This window comes from Prunus avium, chromosome 1, assembly GCF_965620075.1.
Source record: "Prunus avium chromosome 1, drPruAviu1.hap1.1, whole genome shotgun sequence".
NCBI classification, from domain to species: Eukaryota; Viridiplantae; Streptophyta; class Magnoliopsida; order Rosales; family Rosaceae; genus Prunus; species Prunus avium.
Genome location: NC_142284.1, coordinates 18,784,500 through 18,797,786, shown reverse-complemented (window position 1 = coordinate 18,797,786; position 13,287 = coordinate 18,784,500). Strand labels below are relative to the sequence as shown.

General features: G+C 41.4%; 2 protein-coding genes across 2 annotated transcripts; both read right to left on the bottom strand.

Moving 5' to 3' along the window:
- Positions 1-2,012: 2,012 nt before the first annotated feature.
- LOC148297486 (uncharacterized) lies at positions 2,013-2,735 on the bottom strand. The gene has a single exon (XM_088247249.1). The coding sequence runs from the start codon at positions 2,733-2,735 to the stop codon at positions 2,013-2,015; it is 723 nt and encodes a 240-aa protein (XP_088103375.1).
- A 954-nt stretch (positions 2,736-3,689) lies between these two features.
- Positions 3,690-4,490, bottom strand: LOC110749532 (uncharacterized). Its single transcript, XM_021949643.1, has one exon. It carries the CDS (start codon positions 4,488-4,490, stop codon positions 3,690-3,692), a length of 801 nt encoding a protein of 266 aa, XP_021805335.1.
- Between the last annotated feature and the right edge of the window lie 8,797 nt (positions 4,491-13,287).

Here is a 13,287-nt window from a genome sequence, read left to right as displayed (position 1 = left end):
AGATTTGATAGGATTAGGATATTAAAATATGGCTTGTTGGACTTGGGCAATGGACTTGGGAAATTTGGGCTTTTTGTTGGTATAATGAAATAGTTGGGTTTGGGCCTAAAAAAATTTGATATTTTAAACACAAATATATATATAATATATAAATATATAAAAATTAATTCTATTGGACCGGTTCGGATTGGACCGGTTCATTAGGGTGAAAAACCGGAACCGAAACCGGTCTGAACCGGTTCGGTTTGGATTGGACTCGGTTTTTTACTTTTCCGGTCAACACGGTTTTTTTCGGTTTTTTTCGGATTGGTTTGGTTCGGTTTTGCGGTTTTACGGTTCCAATGCCCACCCCTAGCTGTGTTGCATGAAGTTTAGTTGGTCCATCAGACAGTCAATTTCGATCTTGCTATTCTTGAATTTCCTTTTACTCCATTCTGTAAGAAGGTTTCGACATGTATGCAGATTCTTGTTGTGTAGATACAGCTGCACCAAAATGGATTCAGTTGCATCTTCAACTTGTGATACTCGCAAGTGCACGAGCCGTTCGGTAGTATAGCGTATGTAAGTGCGAGGTCGATCCCACGAGGATTGGTGATTGAATGATCCCATTCATTTCTCCGACACAAAACAGAAATGAAAAAAGGAAATAAATAAAACAAGAAAAAGGAAATACCTCAAGCAAATAAGTTCCCAAGTTCAATTAGATTAATGGATTGATTCTAGCTAAAGTATGATTAAGCCATGGTGTGTGGTCATAACCTTGTGTTCCTAATTCCCTAATTTGATCATTTGTTGTCTAACCTAAAATTAAGCATTAGGAACCCATTAAGCATAGAAGAACAATTTAAACAACCAAGCATGTATCTAATCCCTGTTGTCGAACCAAGATAGCTAACATGCAAGCCTAAATGGTGATCAATCATTCAAACTAGCATATTAACTTATAAACATAATGAATAAGAACATGAACCATAATTGAAACTTGGAAACTAATTAAACTTGAAAACTTAAGAAAAGAATTTACATTACAAAGAAAAATAAATTACAACTAAGAAGCAAAAGGAAAGCTAGAATTGAGAACTAGAAAGCAAAATTAAGAGAATTTGAGGGAGAGAAGGGAAGGGAGCTCTAGAGAAGTGTTTGAGAGCTCCCCCCCTTGGGGTGTGTTTTCAAGCTTAGAGAACATCCCTATTTATAGGCCTAGGGGAAGTGAAAATCTGAATTCAATATGGCTAATGCATACAACACTTGTATTATAAAATCTTGAATTGGTTGATGCACTTGTATTAGAAAATTTGAATTGGTTGATGCACTTGTATTAGAAAATCAGAATTGGTTGATGCACTTCACCAATAAATCCCACCAGCAGCCCTAGCTCATCTTCATGTCACCATGACCAAGCTTCCAACCAGAAACAATAGCTCATCCTGAGGTCAGCATGACCAACAACTTCAAGGGCTTACAAATTGGGCTTCTCTTAAGCAAATGACGACTTTAAGCACTCCAAATTGAAGTTCAGAATGTGTCTGATCCAACCACACAAGTATTGGCCCAATCCAAGCTCGGATGAAGAAGTTAAGGCCAAAACAAATTGCTAACTCGTTTTTGTTCGCTGACAAAATCCATCCTGAGCATGGTTCTGTGTTTGCTAGGTAACAGACTCCATATTTATCCAATGGGGCTGAATTTTGGATATGTTATAGTATACACCCATTGGAACAACTTTCATGAAGAATATTGCCTCATCCGAGCTATGTAGATTACTGAAACAAAGCTTTCAATATGACCTACGAAACTGGACTGGCAGGGGGCTGTAGCCAAAATGAGTTTATCTTTAAGCTCTTCATCGATTCATCCAAATTAGGCCTTAACATGCTTGAATTGCATGAATTATGCTCTCTTGCTCTTTTTGCCTACAAAACACACAAAGAGAGGCAAATAACATAGAAATCTAGGAAACTAAGCAAAAGAAGTAAGTAAATTTGGGCATGTATATGTATGAAATTATGAGCTTAACAATTCTTCCGCCATTGAGACATCCATGGACCGTTGAGGCTACTACTCCACGCCCTCTCAATGACATCTCTACATTCTGGATCATCCGCCCATGAGGGTTCGAACTTAAATTGTCTTTTACCAAACTTTCCATTTTGAGTCGTTGAGATAAAAATAGGGCAATGATCTGAACCAATTACTGGACAGTGTAAAACCGTGGTGTCTGGCCATCGAGTTTGCCAAGCTGCATTTACTAGTCCCCGGTCGATTGTTTCTTGCACAAAGTGTGTGTTCCTTGTGCCTCTCCAAGTGAAACTCGGACCTCTAAATCCCAAGTCAACAAGCTCGGCCTTCGTAGCAAACTCAAGAAAATATCGGGGTCTTGAGTGGGCAACAGCAGCCCCCCCAGCCTTTTCAAAATGCCATATGAACTCATTCATATCCCCCCCACAGAGCCAAGGATCACTTGTTGCACGGAGCTGCGATCCCATCCACCCCCAAAAGGCTAGTTTTTGCTCTCTGTATGGCGTGCCGTAAATCCAAGACACACAAAAGCAAGAACCATCGCTTAAAGCATGCATCTTAGTGTCAATCAGATTTTCAGAACTAAAAACAACATCCACATTTACAGACTCATCCCACCAAAGGCTAAGCCCACCTGCTAAACCATTTGGGGGGACATTATAACTATTTTGGAAGCCCATTCTGCGTCTAACACGGTCAATTCTGCTGTTCTGCATTTTTGTTTCCATTAAGAATACAGCAAAGGGTCTATGTTTTTTTATAAACCCATGAAGGGCTCGAACTGTCAGGCAGTCCCTAGCCCCTGACAATTCCAGAGGAGGTAACTCATGGCTCCCGTGCGGCTGTTTCAGGCCAGCCACCACCGCCCTGGGAGTCTCCTCCCACTTCATCTGTTGTTTGTTCTCTCACCCTCCTCCAATCTTTAGTTTCTGTAACCTTGACCTCCTGAAGGCTTTCCTCCGAAAATAGATTTCTTCTCAAGGCCTGACCTCTCCTGCACTTTGCTTTTCCATAGGGCTTAACTGTCCTTCTTTTTGACAACCCCGAGCTTTCTTCATGCTGGGAACATTTTGCCTTCTTATCAGGAGATTTGAAATTGCCAACCTCTTCCATTTCAGCACTTCTTTTAAGCCCCATGCTAGTAAACATATTGTTTATCTGACCCACTAGTATGGGGGTATTTTGCTTTAGCCGTGGTCTAAAAGGATTTGAGAACACAGGTTCTAGTTGCAGCTCTCTTCCAAAAGGCCCATCATCAATCCTGTCTTCTCTGTGGCTTGGGCCTGGTCTGGTCCAGTCAGTTATAAAAGAGGCTCCCTTTGTGATTTGGGCCTTCAGTAATTCCATTCTCTCTTCTTCCGAAATGGGCCCCTTCCTGCCTGCAGGCCTAATAAATTCTGAGGGCAAGTTAATTTCTTCTAAAGTTATCGTGCTATTGTATCTTCTTTCTATTGCATTTTCCAACATCTGATTTGTTGCTCCTTGATTCTCGCCTGCCATGAATGTGTGGCTCGAGGGATTTACAGAGTTACTCAGGAGGAGCTGATTTGTTGTGTCTCCATCGGCCTGAGTTACCTCGTGAGTCCCATCTGTTAGCAACAACTAGATTCTTGGGCCGCGTGTCCTGAGAGGACCTGTCAGCTCGCTGGTTTGGTCTCAGCTTTCAGAGGCTATTTCCTTCCTGATCTCACGCGCCTGGTTCCATTAGTTCGTCTCTGATTTGGTGTTGCTGCCGCCCTTCGCTCACCTTGCGGCGCCGATATGGGTTTGGGTTGTTCATACAGCTCTCTGATAACTCTGGCTCTTGTCCAGGTACCATATCCCGCAGCTCCCTCCTTCGCTTTCTCTTGTGGGCATTCAGTGTTGCAGTGCCCAAGTCTACCACAGTTATAGCAGAAATCAGATAGACGCTCGTACTGCAGTTCTGCCCAGGTTTCAGAGCCATCACTGCGAGGGAGCCAGAAGCCCGCTGGAAGGGGCTGGGTGGTGTCTATTTCAACTATGAGGCGCAGGAAACCTCTGGCTTGGCTGGGGTTCTCATATTCCACCAGATCTCCAATTTTCCTCCCAATCTTCATAGCATTATCCTCGGTGCATAGATTCAAGGGAATTCCTTGAACCTGTACCCAAAAAGGGACCAGATGGGTATCAATTTCTTTCACCGCTAGCTCCAATGGCCATCTTCTAACCGAGAAGCAGTGATGCATGACAGACCATGGGCCACGCTCCAGGATCTTCCTTGCCATGTCCTCATCCTGGATAGAGATGGCAAACAGGTTCTCACGTATCCAGGTGATCTTTGCTTCTCTGAACTCTTGCCATGCTGTTTTCAGGATGTTTTTGATAGCCCCACGATTGGGCATCTTGTTTGCTATTACCGCACCAATCAGCTTTGGACCATTTTCCTGTGAGGAGATGCCCAAAGATTCCTCAAGTTGGATTGTCAGTTCCTCTGTGTTGTGTCCTGCCATGTTTGAGTGGGATAAGTGCTCTAGTGGGTTCAAGATGAAAAGAAGTAGCTTGATTGCTCTTAGATGGGCATGTGATTTGAAAATATTGATTGTTATTGCGATGGAAATAGCTATGAGGTAAAGCGAGGGATTTAAGGAGCTGATGGGATTGGCTAATAATGAGTTTGGTATGGTAGTTGGCAAGGAGTTAATGGTGTATCCTGGTATGCAGTTTAAAGAACCTAGGATCCGAGGTTGCTGCCTTGCATTCATGACTGTAGGCCTTCAAATGCCAAGGAAATAACTCTGACCAGGGCTCAAGAAGTGCAAAACCATTAAGTACTTTGACTGACACAATTTCGTAGGTATTGAGTCCTGGTACAAGGTGGGGGAACATGACTAAATGTCCAGGGATGGATTAATTAGAACTGTGGGTGGGTGTAAAGAGTAAATGAAACAGACATAAGCAGATTTGTTTGAGATTTGTAAAGAGTAAATGAAACAGACATAAGCAAATTTGTTTGAGATTTGAGGGACTAAATGCGATGGAGATGGGTCAGGATCTAAGGAACTTGAAAGCAATGGAGGTGGGATGAGATTTGGCAAATTAAAGGCGTTGGAGCTGAGTTAGGAGTTGAGGAACTAATACGCTGGAGATGGGTTGACAAGCAACAGCTAAGACCAAGCTTAGTGTGGATCACCAGGGACGGTGAGGGAGCTCTCACAGAGGAGAGGGATGCTAGGTTGTCTGGTTTTGTATTTGCTCATGGTGATTATGAATTGTGAATTGCATAATACCTTTAATTTGGATTGTGTTTCTTATATGGGTTTCTAATTGCATAATACCTTTAATTTGGATTGTGTTTCTTGAAGCTCAAGTGGGCCAAATTGCAAGCACTCTAAGTGAAAGGAAGAAGGGGAAGTTTCCAAGAAAAGTCAAACTCGACCTAAGAAACATAAAGCAATGCAAGGCCGTTACTACATTATCGAGTGGAAGATAGATAGATAACAAGGTGGGTAACGCCACGAATGAGAAGGAAGAAAGATGACATGGTTGGCCTTCCAACCATGATGATGTCGTGACTTCCACCAAGAAATCAAAGTCCATATTTTAACCAAAACATAAGCAACACACCGACCATGCCCTAGACCTCCATTTCCATCTCGCCTGTCTCTGATAAAAAAGGATCAACAATGGAAAGGTTTCTTTGAAAAGCTTAAAAGGATTTAAATTGACATTCCTCTTTTAGAAGCAATCAAGAAGCTTCTGAGTTTTTCAAATCTTATGAAGGAGTGATTTGCCAACAAAGTCAAGTATAAACAATTTGAGCAAGTCAAATTGTGATAGGACCCGCCCCGAATTCCTTGGAATCCGGGACGAATCCTGTGAAAGTTCCGGCATCAAACCGATGCCGGGCCCACTTACTAAGACACGAGACTTTCTGCCGAATTCGACAGAGTCTCCCTTGAAAAATGGACTTTACCAAAATTTCTCAACCTGTTAAAAACACAATTAATATATCTCAACAGGCAGCATACATCAGATACAATCAAGCATTTTACATCAAAGGCCTCCGGCCTTACAATCAAACCCTAACACGGGCGAGAACAGAGCATATCTAACAGAATTCAGTTTACGAACAAAACGAAGTTCAACATACGTAAAGATAAATAAAGATTGCCCTATAGGAAGTCGGGGCTCGGAAGTTCCGGCTCGACTTTGCCACTCAACTCAGTCAACTACTGTTTAGGGAGCGCAAAACAGAAAAGTGTGAGTGGACAAAAACAAAGTTTAGTTCACCAATGAAAACAACATAGTATAACCCCACCCTTTAGAAAACAATGCTGAAATCATATGCATTCAAACCATTGTAAATATATACATACATAAAGCCACATTAAACCATGGTGAAATCCAATTCTCATCAAGATGTCCAAATACCCATCCCATATAAAACCATTTTTCCAAACCACTCTCTTGAAACGCATGCCCATTGGCAAGGTGAGCGAGGAAGTATCCTCACCGATAAACAAGAACGAATGAATAGGTATACATATAGGTATATATAATATAATAGATATATAAATATATAAAAGTATTACACCACCAAGTTTGTACCGGGGAAACAATCCAACAGGGGATTGTTTGACTAGTCCACATGGAAGAATTCTCAATTGACCATGTGGCTAGGAAACAAGCCGTCCAACTGGAACTAAGCTCACCAGCACGTACAACAGAATCTTTAATACTCGTACGCCTATGACAAGTCTTACGTGCGCAGACTAACCCCGCTAAGGGTCTACGAAACACCCCGTCAAGGGTGCCCGGGTTCCCACATATCCAAGTATCTCAAATTGACATAATCACAGTCCACTCTATTTCCATAATCTTCTTACCAACACCCCACGTACCCCACACATAACTAGGCATAGATAGCAATTTCTCAAAATCCATGTATATATATACTCAAGATACTCAAATACGTTAAAACTCGAATCTATTGCAATTACTTTACGAAAATATCAAGTTCCAACAATTAATTATATATAAGAAATTCAATACATCAATAAATCCATATGCATAGTTTTTCCATCATAAAATAATGCATATCATTTGAAAACAAAGTCCACTCACAAGTAGTCTCACGCTGCTGGACCCTGAGAGGGTCCCGCCTGCTGCGTGCGAGTACCCAGAGTACCTATTTATAAACACGAGCACTACATTAACATAAAGCACTTCGAACGAGAACTTTAAATAAAATCCTAGTTTTCCCGAATTTCAAGCAAGTGTACGAGTCCTAAAGTCCAACTACATGTTTCAGATGATGGGATAGCCTCAGAAGACACTCGGTCAATAGGGCGGTCAAACTTTCCATAATGGGTCAACTGGGCCCACGGGGCCTATGACCTCCAATTTCTGATTCGAAAGTTCCTATGGGTTCAACAAGGTTTAATAAGCATGTCCTGCAAGTTTGGTCCGAATTGAACGATCGAATCAATCACGATCGCATGATCAGACGGTTATCATTTAACGCAAACTTTTAAGTTATTGAGTCGGAACATCCGAGGCTCCGATTCACGATCGCGAATTCCTACACAATCATAGAGATGCCTAGATCAACATATATTGAAATGAAGTCGATCCAACGGTCCGAACCTATCGAACCCGAATAAAGCCTAATATGCGATATCTGATCGATAGTCAAATGATAACCAAATTCAAATATGAGTATACCGTCGTGCTCGGGACGACATGGGGATCATTTTAGAACAAAGAGGGACACATAAACAGTGCCCACGCTCCAGTAGCGCGTGAGTGTCCAAAGTGATTCCGACGATCAGAAAATATTGAAATCATCGGTCAAGACTTATACCTACATGATCAAGACATTGAGTGGAGCAACTTTTGTTCTTGGACCAACCCCAAAAAGTGGCCGGAGATGGCCAAAATCAAGGGCCAAAACTGACCAAAACTTCTATCGCTTATTTGACACTCAAAATGTAGAAATTGATCCTAAACAACCCAACCAGCATCTAGAACACATTGAGAGGATGAAAAAGCATACCTAGTTCGAAGAAATTGGTATCCAGAAACGTCCGAACGAGCGTCAGAAAGTTTACGTAAAAACTGGCAGTATATCTTGTTTTTCCGGCGACCTGGGCAGCGGATCACGGTGGCAAAGGGATGGGGCTGGTAGATGCAGAGGAGTTGGTCCTTTTGGGACCGGTACCAAGCGTGTGGCGGCGGTGACGACGGTAAAACTGTCGCTGCTGTTACAGTCGGGGTAGGGGGGGTTGCATGTGAGGGAGAAAGAGAAAGAGAGAGAGAGAGAGAAATGAGGGATTTCAGATTTTTTATTAAACCCTTTTTGAAATATTTACGATTTTGCCACTACGTTTGTTTTGATCGTAACTTTTTCATTACAACTCCGATTTGAGCCCACTACGTGTCTATGGACTCATCTCCATACGATGTACGTAATGGTACCAGTCACTTCCCCAAAATCCTTTAGGATTAAAAAGTGACCAAAATACCCCTACCACAGGGGCAAAATTGTAATTTCAATATTAACTAATTTAATTAAATTAATGAATAATTATAATTTGGGTCGGGATGTTACAAACTAAATGAAGAAGTTAGTGCGGTGATCGAAAGAAAGTTTCTACCAAAGCTCAAGGATGGAGGAAGTTTTACTATTCCATGCACTATTGATGATATGCGGTTCAAAAAGTGTTTGTTGAATCTTGGATTCGCGGTCAATCTCATGCCATATTTCATTTATGAAAAGCTTAATATAGGCGAGCTCCAACAAGCATATGTTACATTGCAGTTAGCGAATTGCTCCATCAAATATCCAATGGGTATTGTGGAAGATGTAATTGTGCAAGTCAATGGTTCATACTTCCTCGCGGGTTTTATTGTGTTAGAGATGGAAAAAGTTCAAATATCCAAGAGAGCATCCTATTTTGCTTGACCGCCGCCTATTCTTGAGAACGACAAAGACAATGATTCACTTGTGGGAAGGAAAATCACCATGAACATTCTTGAAAATAAAATTGAATTCCAAGTGATGGATGCCCTCACACTCCCTAATGATAGTGATGATTGTTTTTGGATTAATGTAGTTAAAGGTTTTGTGCAAGAAACATTCGAGGCATTCAAGATCCATTGGAAGCATGTCTAGTCCAAGGCAAAAGATGATGATCATGAAAGTCCAATTTCCCAATGGCATGCCTTGCTAAATGCCGCCCCTTATGTGAAAGAGAGATGGCGCCCTACCTATGAGCCTCTCTCCTTGTCCCATTCCAAGCTTGTGCCATCCATTGAAGATTCTCCTATTCTTGAATTAAAACCTTTTCCCGATCATCTTAAATATGTTTGTCTTGGTGATTTTGACACTTTTCCAGTTGTTATAGCTTCAGATTTAAGCGAAGACGAAGAAAGGAAGTTATCACGAGTTCAAAGAGAGCACAAAACCACCATAGCTTGGACTATAGCCGACATTAAGGGGATTAGTCCAACAATGTTTATGCGTAGGATACTCATGGAAGACAATTTCAAGCTCACAAGGGAGAATCAAAGAAGGCTCAACCTTAACATGAAGGAGGTGGTGCACAAGGAAGTCCTGTGAGCATTATCTACCCCATATCCGACAATAAGTGGGTTAGTCCGGTTCAAGCTGTTCCAAAGAAGTACGACATCAATTTGGTAAAGAATGACAATAATGAACTTGTGCCTACAAGGTTGGTGACGGGTTTGTATCAACTATATGAAGCTTAATGCTAGCACAAGGTGTTGGTGTAAGTGGCACGATATAAGCCATGATGAGTAAATCTCATATCGGAGGATACAGCAATAATCTACAATTTAAATATAGGTAGTCCACTCCTAATTGCACAAGACCTTTTAAGTTAAAACCCCACCCCTAGAGGTCCATTGTGTCTAACCCAACGCAAGGATTAGATCTAGGTGGTTAAGGTAGGGACAATATCGGTGCATGACTTTTATAGGTAGTGGACTCCTATTGGGCCCATTGGTACAACAATTGGTATCCGAGCCAGGTTTGGATAAGATGTACTTGGTTCAAGGTGGGGCCATTGACAGTTCAAGGAGGCGACTTAAGCAAATTATTAGACTGACAGAGAAAGGTGGAGTGGGCTAGTATAGCAAGGGCTAGTGGAGCAAATGATCAATGAAATCCTAGTGGCGACTAACTAAGTGGAGCAAGCACTCCTAACAAGGCTCAAGAAAATCCTAGTCGTAGGTGGTGTAAGGGCTCCTAGTGAATCTTAAGAAAATCCTTGTCAGAAGAGGTGGAGTTGCGAGGGCTCACTCTTGAAAAGTGCTTGTGTTGTGAACGGGTTGGTTACCTTGACTTGGATCTCGCCAAGGTGGACATTGTTAGTGTAGGTGGCTCAATACAAGTCATGATGTGTAAATCCCACAACGGTGGACACAAAAATAATATATAGTTTAAATATAGGTAGTCCACTCCTTATTGCCCCGAGACCTTTTAAGTTAAAACCTCACATCTATAGAGGTTCATTGGGCCTAACCTAACCTAATGATTGGACTTAGATGGTTAAGGTGGGGACAATATTGATGCATGATTTGGATAGGCAGTGGACTCCTATTGGGCCTATTGGTACAACATGGTGTGATATCCATCGCAAGGGGATCTTTTGCCATCCAATTTACAGTTTTCTAAACTTTTCAAGATCAACCATTCGTTGCCTACAGTCCTACATGTATGAGGAATAGCAAAGGTCACTTCAAAAATTCTATAAAACAGGACCTAAATGTTAACATCTATCACCATTCAGCCAAGCATCAAAGCCTCATGCACCAAACATTCCCCTTCACCTGCTTCACGCCCAAGAAGCCTCCAAGGAGAAGAGTTGGGGTTACCACCTTCATTCTAAGGGTGTTTTGTTGTTTCAATTTTTGTTATTAAGTTTATTGCATTGTATCATGACTGTGACTAGCTAAGCCTCTTTGGCTAAGGCTAGGATGATGCCCTAATTTGATCATTCATGGATTTATGATGTTTAAAGTTATTTAATTACAAGTTTATTTGGCTAAGGCTAGGATGATGCCCTAATTTGATCTTCATAATATCTATATGCATTGGTACTAGTTATTTAATTCTCTTCCCTGATCACCTTTAGGGTTATGCATGGTCATTATAAATTGTGAATTGCATAATACATTTAACTTGGATTATGTTTCATATGATTCCTTGTTTTTATTGATCCATAATGGGTTTCTAGGATTTAATTTAAGTCGTGATCAAGACTAGGTTTCATAATTTAGGAAAACGTGGCACTTGTGCGAGACCAATAAGGCTAGTGTATGGAATCTTCACCAAGTAATTTTGATTAATAACTTGCTCATAAAGACAAGAATTGTTAAACCCCTTTCAACCTTAACTCTAGAATTACACAGAGTAACAAGTATTTCTTTATTGATTTATCGAAACAGTACAATATTCTCAACACCTTATTCTTGATACAGTAATGGCCTAATATAGCTGTAAAGCTCTCATTAACCAATTCGGTTAGAAACTAACTTCTTAACTAATCAATTAACAAACTGACTCTGCCAGCTCATCACTAATCCAACTCAGCAATGATGAAGGTTCCTAACATCACCCCACTCTGCAAAACATCCTTGTCCTCAAGGATGGAAATCAGGAAACCTTGGGAACAAGTCATCATAGTCTTCCCAAGTGGCTTCCTCCTTAGTGTGATGCTGCCACAAGACCAGGACTTGAGTGCCTGCTGCATTGCCCTTCTTAACGAGTCTTCTCTCCAAAATAGCTAAAGGAGATGATCTTGTAAGATGCCCTCATCAGTAATAACAGGGAGTGAGAAAGAAGGAGACACAACTGCCCCAAGATGCTTCTTCAAACAAGAAACATGGAAAACTGGATGAAGTTTTGAAGTTGGAGGCAGCTTAAGTTTATAAGCTACAGGCCCAACCTTGTCCAAAATTTCATAAGGACCATAGAATTTAGGCTACAATTTATGAAAGGGATGAGAAGCTAAGGACTTCTGTTGATACGGGACTAACCGAAGATAAACCAAATCTCCCACAACAAACGCTCTTTCAGTTCGATGCTTGTCAGCTTGGACTTTCATACGATTTTGTGCAGCTGCAAGGTTAGTCTTCAGTAACGAGAGAATTCGATCTCTAGTAAGCAAGCTCTTATCTACAGAATCTAATCTAGTTGTCCCAGCTTCATAAGTGGAGATAGTAGGAGGAGGATACCCATACACGACTTCAAAAGGAGTGAGCTTGGCGGAAGAGTGGAATGAAGTATTATAACTCCATTCAGCCCAAGCCAACCAATGGACCCATTTCTTGGGTTGTAACCCAGAGAAACATCTCAAGTAAGTTTCAAGGCAGCGATTCAGCACCTCAGTTTGACCGTCAGTCTGGGGATGATAACCAGAACTCATACAAAGTTTAAAACCTTGCCGCCCCATAACAACCGCGCTGCCACCTCCCATTAGTAATTCATTTGCCATGTCCTCGCCTACATATGACCTCACCATTGCCAGGCTGAAGTTGATGGTGGTCTGGCTCATTTTGTTTAAAGGTGGAAGAGGCAATGGCGTCATTGCGAGAAAGTTTGTCCTTCTTCTCCTTGTCCCTGTCCCGCTCGGAAGTTGTTGTAAGCGACGCCCAGTATGTGGTTGGGGTTAATAAACACTAGGCTCAGGTCCCATGTGGCGGTTAAGTACCAGTTGTTGTTGTTGGAGGAGTCACCAGCAGCAGCAGCAACAGCAAGACTCGGGGTGAGTGGGCACGGGGACACAACTACCGAGTCAAGCCGGAACTCGGGGAACCTGACGTCTAGCCGGCGGTCCTGCAACGCCATAAAGTACCAAAGTATACAAATACACGTGAAAATGCCTACCATTAAGAGGATGGGCCAGACCTTCTCCTCTCTCTTTTGGAGAGGAGGCGCTTAGCAGCTTCTTCCATTTGATTATTAATATCACTAGGAAGAAATATTTGAGAGATTTGAGAGTGTATTTTTTCCCATCTCAATAAACTCCTATTTATAGAGAATCAGTTTTTCTAATCTCCTAGTCGTACATGGAATAGGAATCTTGGAGAGATTATCTAAGGTTTTTTTTTGGAGTCAAAACAATAATGGTTTCTTTATTTTCTATTTTTTATTCCACAGGTTTCCGATTTGCAGACTAGGTACAATGTGAATGGGAGTCGCTATCAAATATAGGTAAATAACTTACCTATAATTTACTATTATTCAAATAATTTACGTATTTTTTACATAAAAAATATGCA

What these genes read in the sequence shown, in the direction of transcription:
- LOC148297486 (XM_088247249.1), bottom strand. Translation starts at nt 2,735, where the DNA reads ATGCAGAACAGCAGAATTGACCGTGTTAGACGCAGAATGGGCTTCCAA.
- LOC110749532 (XM_021949643.1), bottom strand. Translation starts at nt 4,490, where the DNA reads ATGGCAGGACACAACACAGAGGAACTGACAATCCAACTTGAGGAATCT.